The sequence below is a fragment of the Pelodiscus sinensis genome, chromosome 29, assembly GCF_049634645.1.
Source record: "Pelodiscus sinensis isolate JC-2024 chromosome 29, ASM4963464v1, whole genome shotgun sequence".
NCBI classification, from domain to species: Eukaryota; Metazoa; Chordata; order Testudines; family Trionychidae; genus Pelodiscus; species Pelodiscus sinensis.
Window position 1 is genome coordinate 2,784,339 of NC_134739.1, and position 17,618 is coordinate 2,801,956.

Consider the following 17,618-nt stretch of genomic DNA (forward strand, 5'->3'; position numbering starts at 1 on the left):
GGTGCCCTTGGTCTGCTGGGGACTGTCCCCAGCAGACCACAGGCACCGGGACTGAAGCCGCAGCCGCGGCGGGATCCCTCGCCTCTGAGACTTTGCCAGAGCTGCCCCCGGACAGACAGACTTTGCCAGACTTTGCCAGACCCCGCTGCCGCTGCGGCTCTGCTCCCCGTGTCCCTGGTCTGCTGGGGGGGGGGGGGCGCAGCTAGTATGCCCCCCCCCCCCAGCAGACCAGGCTTTTGTTGTGGACCCTGGGGCAGAGCAGCTGGGGCGCTGCCGATTGGTCCTGCAGCGCCGCTCTGGGCACTACTGGACCAACCCGGCAGCACCCCAGCTGCTCTGCCCCAGGTCCTGATTCAGCCGCTGCTGGTCAGTTTCAGCAGTGGCTGAATCAGGACGCCTGGGGCAGAGCAGCTGGGGTGCTGCTGGGTTGCTCCAGTAGCACCAAGGAGCGAGGAGCGGTGCTACTGGAGCAACCCAGCAACGCCCCAGCTGCTCTGCCCGAGGCGTCCCCAAGTCAGCCGCTGCTGAAACTGACCAGCGGCTGACTACAGGAAGCCCGAGGCAGAGTTGCTCTGCCCCAGGCTTCCTGGAATCAGCCGCTGATCAGTTTCAGCAGCAGCTGACTTGGGGATGCCTGGGGTTCTTAAGTTGAATCTGTATGTAAGTCAGAACTGGCGGTCAGTTTCAACAGCGGCTGAATCTGGATGCCAGTTTCGACTTACATACAGATTCAACTTAAGAACAAACCTCCAGTCCCTATCTTGTACGTAACCCGGGGACTGCCTGTATAGTAAAATGGAAAATAAACTCCACAGTCCTTTTCCCCGAGTTGAAATGGGGAGGTGGGTGTTGGGGGGAACCCAGACTCACACTCTATTCTGGGTTTCACCCAGGGCCCTGTAATAGTAGCTACCTGTGTGAGTTCCCACCACCTGCTATAAGACAGCACCAAGACCCTTGGGCTATTTCCTCACACCTTCCTTCTCCCCAGTTCATCCTCCTAGTGTTCAGTTGTCTCCTTTCCTTGTACTTTCAGTGGTGCTTTCCTCTATCCTCTCAGCTAAACACACACACACTAACTGCAGGCAAAGCTTCTTTTTTAGCAAGTCTGAACTGGTTTTCTTAATTACCTTCAGGTGTCCTAATTAGCCTAGGCTGACCTGAATCTGCAGGCTTGGTTAATTAACCCCAGGTTAACCATTGCCCCTGATTGTCTCTGCTGGTTCTAAACCAGCCCCTCCCTGTTACTCTGGGAACAGAGATCTCCTCAGTCTGAGGCTTAGATGTCTCCCCTCCACTGCTTTTTGTGTGACATTTTGTCCCGACCCTGTCACAATCCTTACTCTGCGTCCCCCACATCTCTTCTCCGGGGCGCGGGGGGGGGGGGGGATTGCTGTGGCAGGCAGGCCTTGGCTGTTTTTCATTCTGTGCCAGGCCCCCTCTTCTTCTCTCCTTCTGTTTTCAGGCTGCTTCCTTCTCAGTGCCGTCCTACTGCCTTTCCTCTTCACCCTGGGGAGTCCTAAATCCCTTTCCTCTGGGCTACAAGGATCCAGCCTTCTGCCACGTCCTCATCTTCCATTGGCAGGTCCAAATCCAACTACTGCCCGCATGGCGTGGCGGAGAAGCCATAGAAGGGTCATTTCTGGTGCCTCATCAAGGGCCCAGTACTGGGTATATTACATTGTGGGAGAGACCCAATGCTTTCTCTATCAGTGACAGGGCACATCTGAAGGGACTGCCCCCTGACCCTGCCTGGAGAGGCACTCAGGATGTCCAGGAGGGCACCAGTCCTACCATCACTGGTGGTCCTGATGGTCCGGACCATGAGGTTGCCCCTCCTCCAACTGTGACTGTCGTCAGTCCTGCTTGAGGTCCACAGAGCCCAGATGAGTGTGTGGGTGCCACTGTCACTGCAATAAGCGGAAGCCTAGGCCCACGGAGGAGAGGGTGGCAGGGTCAGCGACAGGACTTGGGCAGGCCTTACCTCGGGGGGAGGTTTTCCCTTCCCCTACCACCCTGCCCCTGTCTCCCCTCGCCCTCCCACTGCTGCCCTTTTCCCTGGCTCTTCTTCCATTCAGATCCAGCCCTTCTCCTCCAAGGTCTGGGAGCTCACCATGCGGAAGTGCCACAAGTGGGCCCAGCGCTCCACCTCTCCTGCTGATGGGGAGGATACCTTCCTTGTTCCTCTAGGGGTGGACGTCTGTGCCAGCCCTCCCTCCGAGCCCCAAAACACTTCACAGGGCTGCAAAGCAGCTCAGGTGACTGTGGTGGTTGCTGAGGGGGTCCTGGAGTCCCTGCATGGGGAGACCATGGAGGATACTCTCACTGTCCCCGCTTCCACTGTGCCCTCTGCCTATGCAGAGGCAACCACTGACCCTGCCACTGAGGGTGACCACGTGGTGGCGGGTGGCGTACTTGCCTTCCTTTTGCAGAAGGTTAAGGCCTTAGTTTTGAAGCTGACTGCCTCAGAAGGGAATCATCTTCTAGATGGATGGCAGCTGTCCTTTCCTTCTTCTGACCCACTATCCTTCTCTCCCCCTGCCTCTGAATTGCCGCAGGGTGTGACCATCTGCCTGGCCAGCAGCAGCACTTCGGATGTGGCCACTAAGGCTGTGTCCAGACTCAGGGGTTTTTTCGGGAAAAGTAGCCTTTTTCCGAAAAAACTTCACCTGCGTCTAGACTGTAGCCGCGTTCTTTCGAAATTAAATCGAAAGAACGCGGCTTTTCTTTCGACGGCGGTAAACCTCATTTCACGAGGAAGAACGCCTTCTTTGGAAAGTGCTTCTTTCGAACGAAGGCGTTCTTGAATGGAACTAGGGCTTCTTCGAAAGAGAGCATCCAGACTCACTGGGTGCTTTCTTTCGAAAAAGCGGCTTGCTCTTTCGAAAGTTCTGCGTGCAGTCTAGACGCGATCTTTCGAAAGAAGCCTGCAGTCTAGACATAGCCTAAGCCCCTGGGTACTTATAGAGGGCAGAAGTTCCCCCCTGGCACTGGGGTCTCTGGTGCTTCACTCCCTGTTCACTGGGGCCTGGCGCTGGGAGACACTAACCTCCCCTACTGATGCCTTGCCCTGAGAGGAGGCACTGCATTGTGGTGCCTCTCCCACAGAGGCTGCTGACCCTGTTTCCACTCCCCACCCCTGCTCCCTGCTCAGCCCCTCTCCCAACCAAATTTCCACCTTCTATTCCCGTTACCCTTCCACCCCTTCCTCTTACTCCTTTTCCTAATCCTCCTCCCCCTCCACCCTTTCTCCTCTCCCTGATCTCTTCTTTCGCCTTTCCCTACTGCTGCCACCCTCGGGGTTGCCACGTTTAGTTCAGGCATTGGCCCCTAGGAGGCAGTTTTCATTTCTCCTGCTCTCAGCTCATCTGGGGCTCTTCTTCCTCCGCCACTGTCCCTACCGTCATCGCAGCAGAGACTTTGTGGAAACTATTCCAGCTGACGTGGGGCCGTGGTCCGGGAGAGCTGAGGGAACTAACAACAGAAGGGGAAAAACCCAGGCAAGGGTTTTACCAGGCACTGGCCGTCAGCTCTGTGCCCACAAACCCAGCTCCCCTGCCATCACACAGGATGGGCTGTTGGATCCGGACACAAGCACTTATCAACAACTAATTAATGGCCAATTAACAAAATAACTCCCCCTTAACACGTGTATCAAGGAATCTCCTACTTGTGAGATTCTAGTGACTAGTCTGTAATACCCAAGGAGGATGCCCTTGAAATGCCATGAGGGGTCCTTTCACAATCACAATATTACAATTGCAGTATCCCCAGGGAATGAATGGGTAGGAGATGTGTCACTCACAAGACATTCCAAATTAGTGTGATGGTCAAGCCCTTGGGTGCACCTTGGTATCTATGCCTATCATTTCCCCCTGGAGGACATAGTCCCTCGATTGCAGAATGAATCAGTTAAGAAAAATAGAAGTAAAGTAAGTGATGTGCTACAGACAAAGAAAAAGCTGAGGGGGAGGTGTAGGGGATCACCTGTGTCCATGTCCCCTGTTTTCCCGATGCACCCCTTTGTGCGGAGTTAGACTTACCGGATTTATTAAATTTTATCGCATTGCAAATCTCGTGACGCAGTCGATTGCCCTCCACACGCTAGGGAAGGGGGTTCGGGCCCACCCTCGCTCCGAACCCCGACCCAGGACCCTAAGGTCAGAACTCTCGTCCCCACCTAGCGGAGGAGGTTGGAACCCCTAATCTCCCCTGCTCTCGGGGTCCACGCTCCCGCCCTGGGCCACTTCTTCCCTAGCCTCTGTCCGAGACTAGCCAGGGGACCCCAGGTTACAACTCACCCAGGGTCTCCAGATCTCCGGCCCGACTTGCCTCCGCTCCTCGGCTCCAACTCCCCAGGGCTCCGCCGCCCTCCCCTCAGGCATGGGGCTTGTTTTTAAATTACCCGCCGGACACGGGGGAATGACGCCCCCCCTGACGTCATCCTGCGCTCCCCCGAGCCACCGCTTATTCTGAGCGCCGCTGCTCCCCGTCCAGGGCTCTCCGCGGCTTTCTGCCCCGGCGCATCGCAAACCCCGCTTCCCGGTCTGTGCGGAGACACGGGCTTTTTAGGGGAGGCGGGGCTGCCCCGCCACAGGAGGGAAAAGGAAGTCCTTGGTGAGATATACAGTGTTTCTGACTAGCATCAAATCCTGACTAAAAAAATCACTTAAATTACAATTTGGATTATTACATAAATAGTTTCCTGTTCCAGGAAAGGTTTTATTCCTGTGCACGTCAGGGCCCACCCAGGGACGCCAAATCTGTTGCCTGATCTAGATTACATTTAAATTTCTAATTACCCACTTATAGGGTTGACAGGTTGTTTTTCCCAGGATCAGGCCTAGTACAGGCCGTCCTCACTATAAGTCCAAGATACGTTCCAAAAAACTTGGACTTATAGTAAAACAGCTTAAAGCAGGGATTTTTTCCCCTGTGGCTGACGTCTATTTAAGCAAATTGGGGAGAGTGTTTCACAAGACTTATAGCAGGAAATGAGAGGACTTATAATGCATCAGTTCTTACAAACATCAACAACTTTAGTGTGGAATGGATGTATACCGGGGCGACTTATCGTGGGGACACCGTGTATTCAATTATTCTGTGATTGGGAACCCTGATGTGCATAGTTGCAACACTCACTATAGAAACTCTTGTATATTTACAAATATAATTTATTAATACAGTTAGAACAGTAACAAACACCCTAATTTCATAAGCTAGGGAATGTACATCCATATTTCCATACCATATACTTACAACATTCCTTCTAGAACAATTTTAGGTGTTAGCCCATCATCTTTCTCATTATCTTCACCTTCCCCATAACCAGGGGCCATCATTCCAGTCCATCCAAGGACTACATCTTCTTCTCCCCTCTCACCTGGGGTCCCACTTTTATACTCTGACGATAACATGTTTGATGCATATCGAGTAGGGGATGTTTCTAATGTTGAAGTGTTCTTTTCCTATAGATCAATGTATCATTGCTCTCAACTTATTATCATATACGTTCATTCGTTACCATGGGCTTTTGTGGTCATCTATCACATCCTGTGTCCTGATTACTCAACTCAGCCTGAATCAATTATTTTGGGACTTTTATATAATGATGCATCTGCTGAGTTTGAGGGTATTTTTCCTACCATCCTATATTGGTGAAGGGTCCCATACCTAAGTTCCCCTTTTCAGTCCCGGGAATCCATAAATAAGCTACGATCATGTCTCAATCATGGAAATCTGCTAACCTTAGCTTCTGCTGATCTTGCAAATGGCCTGTTACAGAATGGACAAAAGATAAAATATAGCCCCATATTACTTGACCTGGACTGTGAGCTTATGTGTGTTTTTTCATTCAAGTGCAACCCTGCCCTCTAACTGGCTGTAATGCAGACATGGCACTCATTGATAAGTGCATTCAGAGGCTGAACTATTTTGTTATACCATAGAGCAGGAACCCCGGCACTGTAGGGGAACCCAATTCACCAGAAAGCCCTTGCACTGGGCTGTACTGCTCCCATACTGTTCCTACGCCTAGTGGTATGTGAACTGCCACACAACCCAGTCAGTGCATGGCACCAACAGGCTTATGGTTGGCTGTGCGGGGAGAGGGGATGGGGGGAGGAGGCAAGCAGCATATGCACACAGACAGGTACAAGCAGCAGGACCACTAATTTGGGGCTCTTGCTAGAAACCTATTTACAAACATGCCCTGGCCCAGACAAGAAAGGGCACGGACCTTTACTCAGGTGGATCAATGGCAAAGCCCCCTCAAGGAGTTAAGTGTTGCTGTACTAGTATTCAGTGGGTCTTCACAAACTGCAATGGGCAGACATAAGGCCTAGCGTATTACACTTGAATCCAGACATCAGTCAAGCTAACACAAAGGTCCTGAGGGAATGCTGACAGCAGCTTTGCAACATCTACCTCCCACTCTCCTGAGCGTAACCCTCTGGCCAGGTAGATATGCGTCCCCCTCCCCCTCAGTTCCTCTAGTCTGAGGCCACAATGCTCAATGTGTTGAGGGATCAGAAGTGTAGTTCCTTGGAGGATATCCGTGGCTCCAAGTACCAAGTGTCTGTCGCTCTTCAGTGCTGGGGAGATTTCCATCTTGTTCAGTCTCCACCATAAGGGCCATTTTAGGGGAGAGTGAAGGGATTGAGTGGTGGGAGGTTGCGGCCTATCAGCAGACCCGCAGCTTCCGTGATGCCTTACTCACATTTGGGAACAGTCTTGGTTTGCTGCAGGGCCTAATGGGAACTGCTAGCACTCCTGCTAGCAAGGGTCTTCCCAAGCCCTCTCAATGCTGCTGTTCATCCTTGTCACTCTGAACACCTGGGGCTGTAGGCTGGGTCTCTGCAGGTGTCAGATGCTCTCCTTCCTTTGGGGGGGGTACTCTGTCATTTTCCTGCCAGAGACCCACACCACTGTGGCCACCGAGGCTAGCTGGCAGCTGTAGTGGGAGGACAGGGTCTGTTTCAGCCATCTGTCAACCCATCAAGTTGGGGGTGGCAACCCTGTTCTCTCAAAGCTTCTGTCGACAAAGAGTGTCTAGACGACATCCAGTTCTGTCAACAAAGTGGCTTGCTTTGTCGACATGAGAGTGTAGACGCAAAGGACAGTGTAGGTGCAATAACGCCTTCTGTTGACAGAACTCTGTCGACAAAAGGCGTTATTCCTCGTAGAATGAGGTTTACTGCCATCAACAAAACTGCCGAGTTCTGTCAACGTTATGTTGACAGAACTCTGTGGTAGTGTAGACGCAGGTATAGTTTTGTCAACAAAAGTCCACTTTTGTCGACAAAACCCTGTAGTCTAGACACACTCCAAATGTGCAGTCCAAGGTTCTGGGGACCGCTGAGTTTGTGCAGTCTCCTGCTGCACCTCCAGGTTCGGGTGTAGGAACTGACATTAAATCTTGTTAACATCTACGCCCTGATGTCCAGTCCGGAAAGGCTTTGCTTCTTCTAGCAGGCATCTGCCTTCCTTGGCTCTCTGGATCCGCACAAGTGCCTGGTTCTGGATGGGGATTTCAATTGCACCCTTGAGGAATGGGACTGCATGGGGACCAAGCAGTGCCAGGCCGCTGCAGATGTCCTTAGGGAGATAATAGACCAACACCGTGGTGGACATCTGGTGCGATCACTACCCGGACGAGGACACCACATTCACCTTTGTCCGGGTGGAGGGTCAATGGTAGTTTCACTGCAGGTTGGATTGCATTTATCTTTCTTGTCATCACCTTTCTCGGGCCCACTCCTCCAGCATTTCCCTGGCCCTGTTCTCGGACCACCAATTGGTGGTCATGACAGCCTCTCTCTCTTTGGAGGGGCTGAGGCTAGCCTACTGGCATTTCAACAATAGCTTGCTGGAGGACTTGGGCTTTGTAGCGTCCTTCTGGGAGTTCTGGCTGGCCTGGTGAGGGAATCAGTGCACCTTTCCCTCAGCACAAAAGTGGTGGGATGTGGGGAAGGTGTGACTACACTTGGGGAGCCACCCAGCAGTGGGATGCGGCAACAGAGCAGTTGGAACAGAAGGTTTTAGAGCTAGAGAGGTGTCTGGCCACCAATCCCAGAGATCCATCCCTTTGTGGGACACACTGGGAGAAGCGGGAGGAACTCGGGCCCGCTTCTTCTGTGCCCTGGAGTTAAAGATGGGGATCTAAAAAGCACATCATCTGCCTTTTGACAGAGGATGGCACCCCCCTCATGGATCTGGTAGAGATGTGCAAGAGGGCTTGAGCCTTCTACGTCTCCCATTTCTCCCTGGATCTGACCAACGCCCACAGTGTTCTTTGAAACAAACTCTCAATGGTCAGCATAGATGACTGGGAGGCTAGAGCTGCCTCTCTCACTGGCTGAGTGCTTGGAAGCCCTCTGTCTCATACTCATCAATAAGTCCTTGGGCATGGACAGGCTGACCATGAAGTTCTACTGTGTGTTCTGGGACATCCTCAGCCCGGACCTTGCCAGCATCTGGGCCCAGTCCTTGGAGAGAGGGGTCCTCCCTTTGTTGTGCAGGCAAGCCATGCTCACCTTGCTGTCTAAGAAGGGGGATCTCCGCAATCTGAGGAATTGGTGTCCAGTCTTGCTCCTCAGCATGGACTGTAAAATCATTGCCAAGGCCATCTCACTGAGACTGCAGTCCGTGCTGGCAGACATGGTCCATCCACACCAGACTTACACCATCACGGGCCGTACCATCTTCAGTAACCTTTATCTGGTCCAGAATCTCATAGAGCTTGGTGTAGGGAGGATCTGTTGTTTACCCTCCTGTCCTTGGATCAGGAGAAGGTGTTCAACCGGATGGACCACAGGTATTTCCTGGGCACTCTGCAGGCCTTCAGCTTTGGGCCCCACTTTGTGGGGTATCTCCAGGTGCTGTATGCTTCTGCAGAGTGCTTGGTCAAGATCAACTGGACTCTGACCGCACTAGTCAGCTTCAGGTGGGCAAGTACGTCAAGGCTCTCTGCTGTCAGGTCAGCTGTATACTCTGGCCACCCTGGGTTTTCTGGGTCAGATCCAGCAACTGATGCTGCAGTTCATGTTCATGTTCTCCGTGTTCTTCATGTTCATGTTCGGGTTCATGTTCTCTGTCTCCAGGTCCTGCAGAGGCTCCTATATGGTGCAGGTAGTCCGACGCATGCTTTCCTTTGCCACTTCAGGAGCTGACTAGCAGCTCCTATATTTGAGAGATCTTCCACAAGACGAATCTGAGCTGCCAGCCTACCAGGACCTCCTCCAGACCTGGCAGCTGCTTTCAGAGACCAGGTTCTTGGAAGCCACCATGGGGACAGACCTCCTCCCAGAGCCCCTGCTACACAATCCCCATCTTCGTGTTCAGGTGGTGGAGGTCCCCTCGGTGCACCAGAGGTTGGTCCTGGCAGAAGTCACCGGGATTGGAGACCTCCTGAACTATGATCACGGAGACTGGGACAATCCTCTGGTGTTCGCCCAGTGCATGGGGCTCCCCACCCTGTGTACTCCCTGGTGTGTACTTCAGAAGGTGAGGAATGTTTTGTCTCCCACTGCTCTTGTTTATCTCAAGAGGGTCCAGCCTGCCCCTCTAATCTGTCTAATGAGTCTGAAAAGAAGAGCTGGAATTCCCCACAAAGAGCTTGTGAACTCTGAGTTCATTGTTGTCCCCAGCATCTGTCTCATTCTCATGAAGCTTCCCACCTGTCCTCACTGACATCTTAAAGTAACTCCCTCCTCTCTCCTTTTCCCTTGAGTGTTTGCATGGGATCTCCTACTCTCTCTTCTCTGAGAAAGATGGGAGAGGTTCAGCTCCCGGTTTTGTTTTTGCCATGTCCTGCCCAGAAGTGAAAGTCACTTAAATTTCTTACAGGTACTATCCTATTGTAACATACATCCACTCCCCCAAGGTCAGGGCAGGTGATTGGGATGGTTGTGATAGGACAGTGCCCTGTCAGAAATTAAAATTTGAGATGGAGTGGGGGTGCAAAAGTCAGGGCAGTGGTTGGGTGGGGGGAGTGTAGCAGTCAGGGCAGGGGATTGCGGAGGCTGTGGGGGGAGCTCAGGGCTGGTCAGGGGGGCAGGGACTATTTTGTCCAGCTGCAGGATTCCCGGGACTGGAACCTGCATTCATTATGGCTATGATGTTGCTCAAGGTGCCAGCAGCATCCAGAGCCCTGCTCCCAGCAGGTTAATTTCTTGTTCATGTGCTGCTCCAGGGCACACCAGCTTACTTTCACCATTGCTCCAACCATTACTGTACATTATTTCCCCTTTCCCCATCCCCTGAGGTTACTTTTCTTCCTACACCTGCCTCATGTTTGGATTCTCTATATCTCAGCAGAGGAAAGGACAGTGAGTAAGAACAAGGAGGCAAATCCTCTGCAGAAAGAGCACAAGGAAGTGGAACCACCTGGGATGCTTTCAGAGAAATTTGAAGGAAATATTCACTGGAGTTGTGAGCAGAGAAGAGGTCACCAGAGCCAGTTTTGGCCAGAGAGGCAGCAGGGAAATCAGTCAAGGGATTGTCAAGGAAGTGGCAAGGGCCACCAGGAAACCACAACCCAGCAAAGAATCCCCACAGGAGAGAGAAAAAACACCTGCACTGAGTGTGGGAAATCTTTCAGTAGTCGCTCAAACCTAATTACACACTGGAGAATCCATACAGGAAATAGACCATATAAATGCTCAGAATGTGGGAAAAGCTTTAACCAGCGCTCAAACCTTATCAAACATTGGAGAATCCACACAGGAAATAGACCTTTTAAATGCCATGACTGTGGGAAAAGCTTCACAGACAGTTCAAACCTTACTCAGCATCAGAGAACTCACATGGGGGACAGACCCTATAGGTGCTCAGAGTGCGGGAAAAGTTTCACTCGGAGCTCAGACCTTATTAGACATGAAACAATCCACATAGGAGACAGACCATTTAAATGCTCCAAGTGCGAGAAAAGCTTCAGTGACCGTTCAAACCTCATTACTCATCAGAGAACCCACATCGGGGAGAGACCCTACAGATGCTCTGAGTGTGGAAAAAGCTTCAGTGTGAGTTCCAGCCTTATTACACATTGGAGAATCCATACAGGAGAGCGGCCCTATGAATGTTGTGAGTGCGGGAAATGCTTTACTCGAAGCTCAGACCTTATTAGACATGAGACCATCCATACAGGAGATAGGCCCTTTAAATGCTCCAAGTGTGGGAAAAGCTTCAATGACCGCTCAAACCTTATTAGACATCAGAGGATCCACAAAGGAGAGTAAATCAAATCTACATTGACTAGGGCTGGCCAAAGAAGCTGTTCATACTTTTGCTAATTCCCACATAGTGACCGTTAAGGCTATTTGCACCAGTTGTGTTGCAGTATCACAGCTGCCCCCACTTTTGCCTTTTGCCGCTCATCTTTACATAAGGATGCCTATAGTGGGTCAGGCAAAAGGTTCATCTAGCCCAGTATCCTGTCTTCCAACAGTGGCTGATGCCAGGTACCCCAGAGGGAATAATCAAGTGATCCATCCCCTGGCGCCTATTCCCAGCCCTGACAGAGACCAGGGACACCATCCCTGCCCATCCTAGCTAATAGCCATTGATGCACCTATCCTCCATGAATTTATCTAGTTCTTTTTTTTAAACCCTGTTGTAGTCTAGGCCAGAGCTACTCAACTTTGGAAGTGCAGGGGGTCACAATGATACTGCACATGCCGAGGGCTGCAACTTAAGTGTGGTTGCATATACATGCAAATATATGTGCAAATAGCTTTTTTCACACTGATGGGCATGAATACAAAGATTAAGGCAAGAATATACAACATACAGGTCCCATTTAAGTTAGTTCTGCTGATATTAATAAAATGCAATACTTACCCAATTTCCACTCATATGACAGCACTTTTAATGAGCAATGACAGTCCAGGAATTTAACTACTAAAATGCATATCAACAGAAGACCATTATATTGACTACTTTTTTGTTTTGGTTCCCACCCGTGGGCCACATATTGAATAGCACTGGTCTCAACATCCTCTGGCAGAGAGTTCCACAGGTTAACAGTGCATTGTGTGTAGAAATATTTCTTTTTGTTTGTTTTAAACCTGTGGCCTATTAATTTCATTTGGTGACCCACTAGTGCTTGTGTTATGGGACGAAGTAAATAACTTTTCTTTGTTTACTTTCTCCATACCAGTCATGGTTTTATAGACTTCAGTTGTGTCCCCCTCTTTTGCCAGACTGTGAAGTCCCAGGCATACTAATCTCTCTTCATATGGTAGCCATTCCATACCCCTAATCATTTTTGTTGCCCTTTTCGGAACCTTTTCCAATGCCAAAATTACCTTTTTTGAGATAGGATGACCTCATCTGAACATAGTATTCAAGATGCGGGTGTGCCATGGATTTATATAGAGGCGGTATGCCATTTTCTGTCTTATTATCTATCCCCGTATCAGCTTCTTTGTCCTGGTAGTGGAGAGAGTGATGTTCCTCCACCTGCAGGAATGTCCATCAGCCTCATGGGGGGAGATAAGGGTAACATCCACCAGCTACATTGAGGTATAATCTGCCTGGGCCATATCTCCACTAGGATTTTCCATGGAGATAATTAGCTCATGTTACCTAGCCTGATGTAAAACACACTTGTTGCAGCACAGATATGGCCTATAGGGGCTAGTACATTTCCCCTTGGCCTAACCTAATCTCCAGGGCTGCGTCTAGACTGGCATGATTTTCTGGAAATGCTTTTAATGGAAAACTTTTCCGTTAAAAGCATTTTCGGAACAGAGCATCTAGATTGGCATGGACGCTTTTCCGCAAAAGTACTTTTTGCGGAAAAGCGTCCGTGCCAATCTAGATGCACTTTTCCGCAAAAAAGCCCTGATCGCCATTTTCGCAATCGGGGCTTTTTGGCGGAAAACAAATCTGAGTTTTGCGCAAAAGGGACTTTTGCCTGAACGGGAGCAGAATAGTATTTCCGCAAGAAGCACTGATTTCTTACAGTAGGAAGTCAGTGCTTTTGCGGAAATTCATGTGGCCAGTGTAGACAGCTGGCAAGTTTTTCTGCAAAAGCGGCTGATTTTCCGGAAAAACTGGCCAGTCTAGACACAGCCCATCGCTTTTCCTAGCCCAGATAAGCCCTGGACGACACATTTATGCTATCTCCCACTGTCAGCAGAGTGAGTGTCACAGGTATTGAGTTCCCCCTTCTAGACAAATTGAATATGTCTGCACTCCAAAAAAAACCCCTGCAGTTGCAAGGCTTAGAGCAGGCATGTCCAAAGTCCGGCCCGCGGGCCAATTGCGGCCCGTGTTCCGGTTTAATACGTCCCCACAGGTAATTTGGCAATATCTATCTTTTATGGCCCCCAACGAATCCATATGTATTGAGATGAATACATTGTAAAATCTCAGTTAGTCAGTTGGTCTAAATCAGTTATAAATATATTCGGACACAACATATATACTTGGTGTTATGTTCCTGTTCATATTTTTAGAACTTAAAAAGTTGACAGACGACCTTTATTACCAATAATATGTAATGTACTTTACAATGTTCCTGACATATATTTCAGCTTCCTTCCAAGGACATATATTTTCATCTGGCCTTCAGATATGAAAGGCAGAGTGATTTAACACCTGTTTAGATTTGTCATCCATGTGACGAAATGAAAAGTATGCCGTCTGCAATAAACTTTGCATAAAATAGTTAATTTGCATTTAATTTTAATGGTTCAAAGAATGTCAGGCAAAATGGTCGGCCCTCACGCATGTTCACTTCATCAAATCTGGCCCTCTTTGAAAAAAGTTTGGACACCCCTGGCTTAGAGCCTTCCTAGGTCTACATGCTTGGGCTTATAATACAGGCCTAAAAATAGCAAAGAAAACAATTGATGTTGGGCCTTAGGCTCTGATGCCTCAGGATGGGGCTTTTAGCACTAAGAATATAACGTAAGAACGGCCATGCTGGATCAGACCAACGGTCCATCTAGCCCAGTATCCTGTCTGCCGACAATGGCCAATGTCAGATACCCCAGAGGTAGGGATTACAACAGGTAATCCTCACATGATCCCTCCCTTGTCACCCACCAGAGAAACAAAGGCTAGGGATACCTTTCCTACCCATCCCATCTAATACCCATGGACCTAACTTCCATGAATCTATCTTGCTCTTTTTTGAACCCTGTTAAAGTTCTAGCCTTCACCACATCCTCTGGCAAGGTGTTCCACAGGCTGACTGTGCACTGAGTGAAGAAAAACTTCCTTTTGTTCGTTTTAAACCTGCTGCCTATTCATTTAATTTCATGACCCCTTGATCTTATATTGTGGGAATAAGTAAATAATTTTCTTTAATCACTTTTACCATACCAGTCATGATTTTATAGACTGCTATCATATCCCCCCCCCCACTTAGTCTCCTCTTTTCTAAGATGAAAAGTCCAAGTCTTCTTAATCTCTCTTCATATGAGACCCGTTCCAAACCCCTAATAATTTTTATTGCCCTTTTCTGAACCTTTATCATGCACTGAGCAATGTATCATGAGCTGAAGTTGATAGCCCCAGGATCTGAGAATTGCTGCCACTTATTCTTTGTGGCAGTGTAGACATATTGTAAAGCTGTGGTCGCCAATCCATCGATCATGATCTACCGGTCGAGTAGGGGGCACGATCAGTTGATCATGAGGTATTCCAGTCCCCTCCTCATTCCCCCCCAAGAAGGAGCCCACGCTGACGCTACCTCCTGGGAAAATGGAGGTAGTGCTGGCTTCCTGTGGCAGGGGAGGGGGAGTCCCTGGCTGCATGCCAGATCCAGCGTCTCAGCAAACATGCGTGCTGCTTCTCCCTTCCCCAAAACAGCCAGCACACTTCGTGAAAAGCCGGATCTGGCATGCAGCTGGGGACTTTCTTCCCTATGCTGCCTGCCTGCCTTTCTTCCTGTGCTGGGAGGTGCCTGCCTTTCTTCCTGTGCTGTCCCTGATTGTGTGCCAGCTCCAACCTCTCAGGAAGCTCGCTGGCTGTTTTAGGGAGGGGAGGAGCAGCATTCGCGCTTCCTGAGAAGTTGGAGCTGGTGCACAGCCATGGGACACGCCCCCCCCCCTACCCCCATGCAAGAAGGCAGGCAGGCAGGTATGCAGCATGGGGAAGAAATTCTCCTGCAATGTGCCAGAATAGCTGTTTTTTAATTGATACCTCACGTTGGTGGCTTGCAGGGATTCTAATGTTGTCCCTAATTTAGACCTGTGCCACCAGATCAGTTTCTTTAGACATGTTGCTGGAAGTTTTTCCTCACTAACACTACTGAGATTTTGGGTGGTTTGGTAAAGGATTCTACTCCAGGCACGTTTAAATTTACCCTAACCAAGGCCAAGTATTTGGCAAGCTCTTAGTAATAGTAAATACCACTGCTTGTTGTTTGCTCCAGAGATGGATTCTGTTGTGACCTATGGCCCAGGTAAAACTGGGTTTAGAACATCTTTCCCTAGTTTAGTGGCATTGATTAAAATCCCTGAGGATGCCAAAGTTAAACTGAGAAAATGTGTCCTTTACCATTTGGAGCCAAAGTTTCAAGAGGCATGGAAAGAAATGGTTGGAATGTTCAGAAGATATTCCTTTCCCATGGATCTCAGTCTGGCTTCTTTGATGGACAACAAGGAATTTCAAGCTGTGTAAGTGATGGTAACCAAGAAGAGATGTGTCAGATTCCAAGTTCAGACAGACAGGCTACGTCTACACTGGCATGATTTTCCAAAAATGCTTTTAACAGAAAAGTTTTCCGTTAAAAGCATTTTCGGAAAAGTGCGTCGAGATTGGCAGGATGCTTTTCCACAGAAGCACTTTTTGCAGAAAAGCGTCCGTGGCCATTTTCGCGATTGGGGCTTTTTTGCGGAAAACAGTATTGTTGCTGTCTACACTGGCCCTTTTGCGCAAAAGTCTTTCAGAAAAAGACTTTTGCCCGAACGGGAACAGCATAGTATTTCTGGAAAAGCACTGACAATCTTACATGAGATCGTCAGTGCTTTTCCAGAAATTCAAGCGGCCAGTGTAGACAGCTGGCAAGTTTTTCCGCAAAAACAGATGATTTTGCGGAAAAACTTGCCAGTCTAGACACAGCCACAGATAGATAAATGTAGATTCTGTGCTTTTGTTCTTAGTTTTGCACTAGTGTGTTATGCATTTGCATCACTTCTTCACATCCTGTTAATTTGAAAGATTGGAAAGTTTGAAAACAGAATAGAGGTGCTTGTTCTCTTGACAAAGACCTTTCCTCCAAAGAGCAATGCAGACACTGAAACTCTTCAGGTTGAAGTAGAATGCAGTTTGGGCATAGTTTCCAGTAAACCCACTCCCCAAATGGGATCAGAACCCCAAATAAATCATTCAGGTAAGCTCCCTTTAACAATGAAAGGAGGATGTACACACTTGATTGCTCCCCCAGGTAACAATCATTTACACTTACACTTAAGTAATTGTATTAAGTACAAACAGTAGGATTTAAATGGTTGCAAAGTGAAAACATGCAAAGCAAATTACAAATGTAAAATAACAGAAAATGCATGGCTAGTTTTAACATCCTAAAACGTATTGCAAATGTATCCTAACCCTGTTCTTATTTCAGCTAAACCTTCAAACCAGGACAGATCTTTTTTTCACTGGAGTGTATGGTTTATTCTCTTGGGAGTGATATGCCAGACAAAGAACCTAAAAACTTTCTATTGTAAATAGCTGAAACAAAATACAGGACTAGGTAGCACTTTAAAGACTAACAAGATGGTTTATTAGATGATGAGCTTTCGTGGGCCAGACCCACTTCCTCAGATCAAATAGTGGAAGAGTTTCTTCCACTATTTGATCTGAGGAAGTGGGTCTGGCCCACGAAAGCTCATCATCTAATAAACCATCTTGTTAGTCTTTAAAGTGCTACCTAGTCCTGTATTTTGTTTCAGTTACACCAGACTAACACGGCTACATTTCTATCACTATTGTAAATAGCCTTCCTTTTAGGTGGGAGTTCTTTGTTTCACATTCTCCCCTTCCATGGAAAATTACCTATTCAGACCCTACTGGTTAGTGTGATCACATGTCTTCCTAAGATCAACCACTGCTTAGACTTAAAGAATAAAGGAGGCTGTTTACAGGTGATTACCCACTGAGGTGTCCCAGCACTGGAAACACCCTTGATGGCTTTAATTTGCACATTTAAAACCATAAACCATTTCCTATCCCAAATTTCTAACTTTACATATAAGAATGACACACACACCAAAATAAGATATACAGATCCAGAAGATTGTGATATTAAAATTGATAGGATACATGAGGTATTTTGTCCAAAGCATCTTGGAGTTATGCATGTCAATTTCATAAAGCATGGGTATGGGGGGACTGTAACAGCAGGTTGGTTGTGAGTCGACTAGATTGGAGGCTAGAACAGTAAGGTGTAATATAACTGTAGTCTGGGGCAGGGCCGTAACAAGGGCGAGGTGAGTGAGGCACTTGCCTCAGGTTCATAGCTGAGGGGGGTGCAGAAAAATAATATAAAAAACTACTTATTTTAAGACAGCGCTGCTTCCCTCCCCCGACAATTAGCATCATCCGGCCCACAGTTTACATGTCAGGCTGTACACTGCCGTTCCACAATCCAACAGTCACTAACT

At 48.7% G+C, this 17,618-nt stretch overlaps 1 protein-coding gene across 6 annotated transcripts in view; it reads left to right on the plus strand.

Annotated features, from left to right (window-relative positions):
• The window catches only part of LOC102458062 (uncharacterized), a 48,482-nt gene extending 31,761 nt beyond the window's left edge, over window positions 1–16,721 (plus strand). For all 6 annotated transcript variants that reach the window (XM_075911456.1, XM_075911457.1, XM_075911458.1 and 3 more), the window contains one exon: window positions 10,315–16,721. In XM_075911456.1, coding sequence (XP_075767571.1) covers window positions 10,315–11,237 — 923 coding nt within the window. In that variant the 3' untranslated portion in view covers window positions 11,238–16,721. The remainder of the gene's footprint in view (window positions 1–10,314) is intronic.
• Window positions 16,722–17,618: the final 897 nt, after the last annotated feature.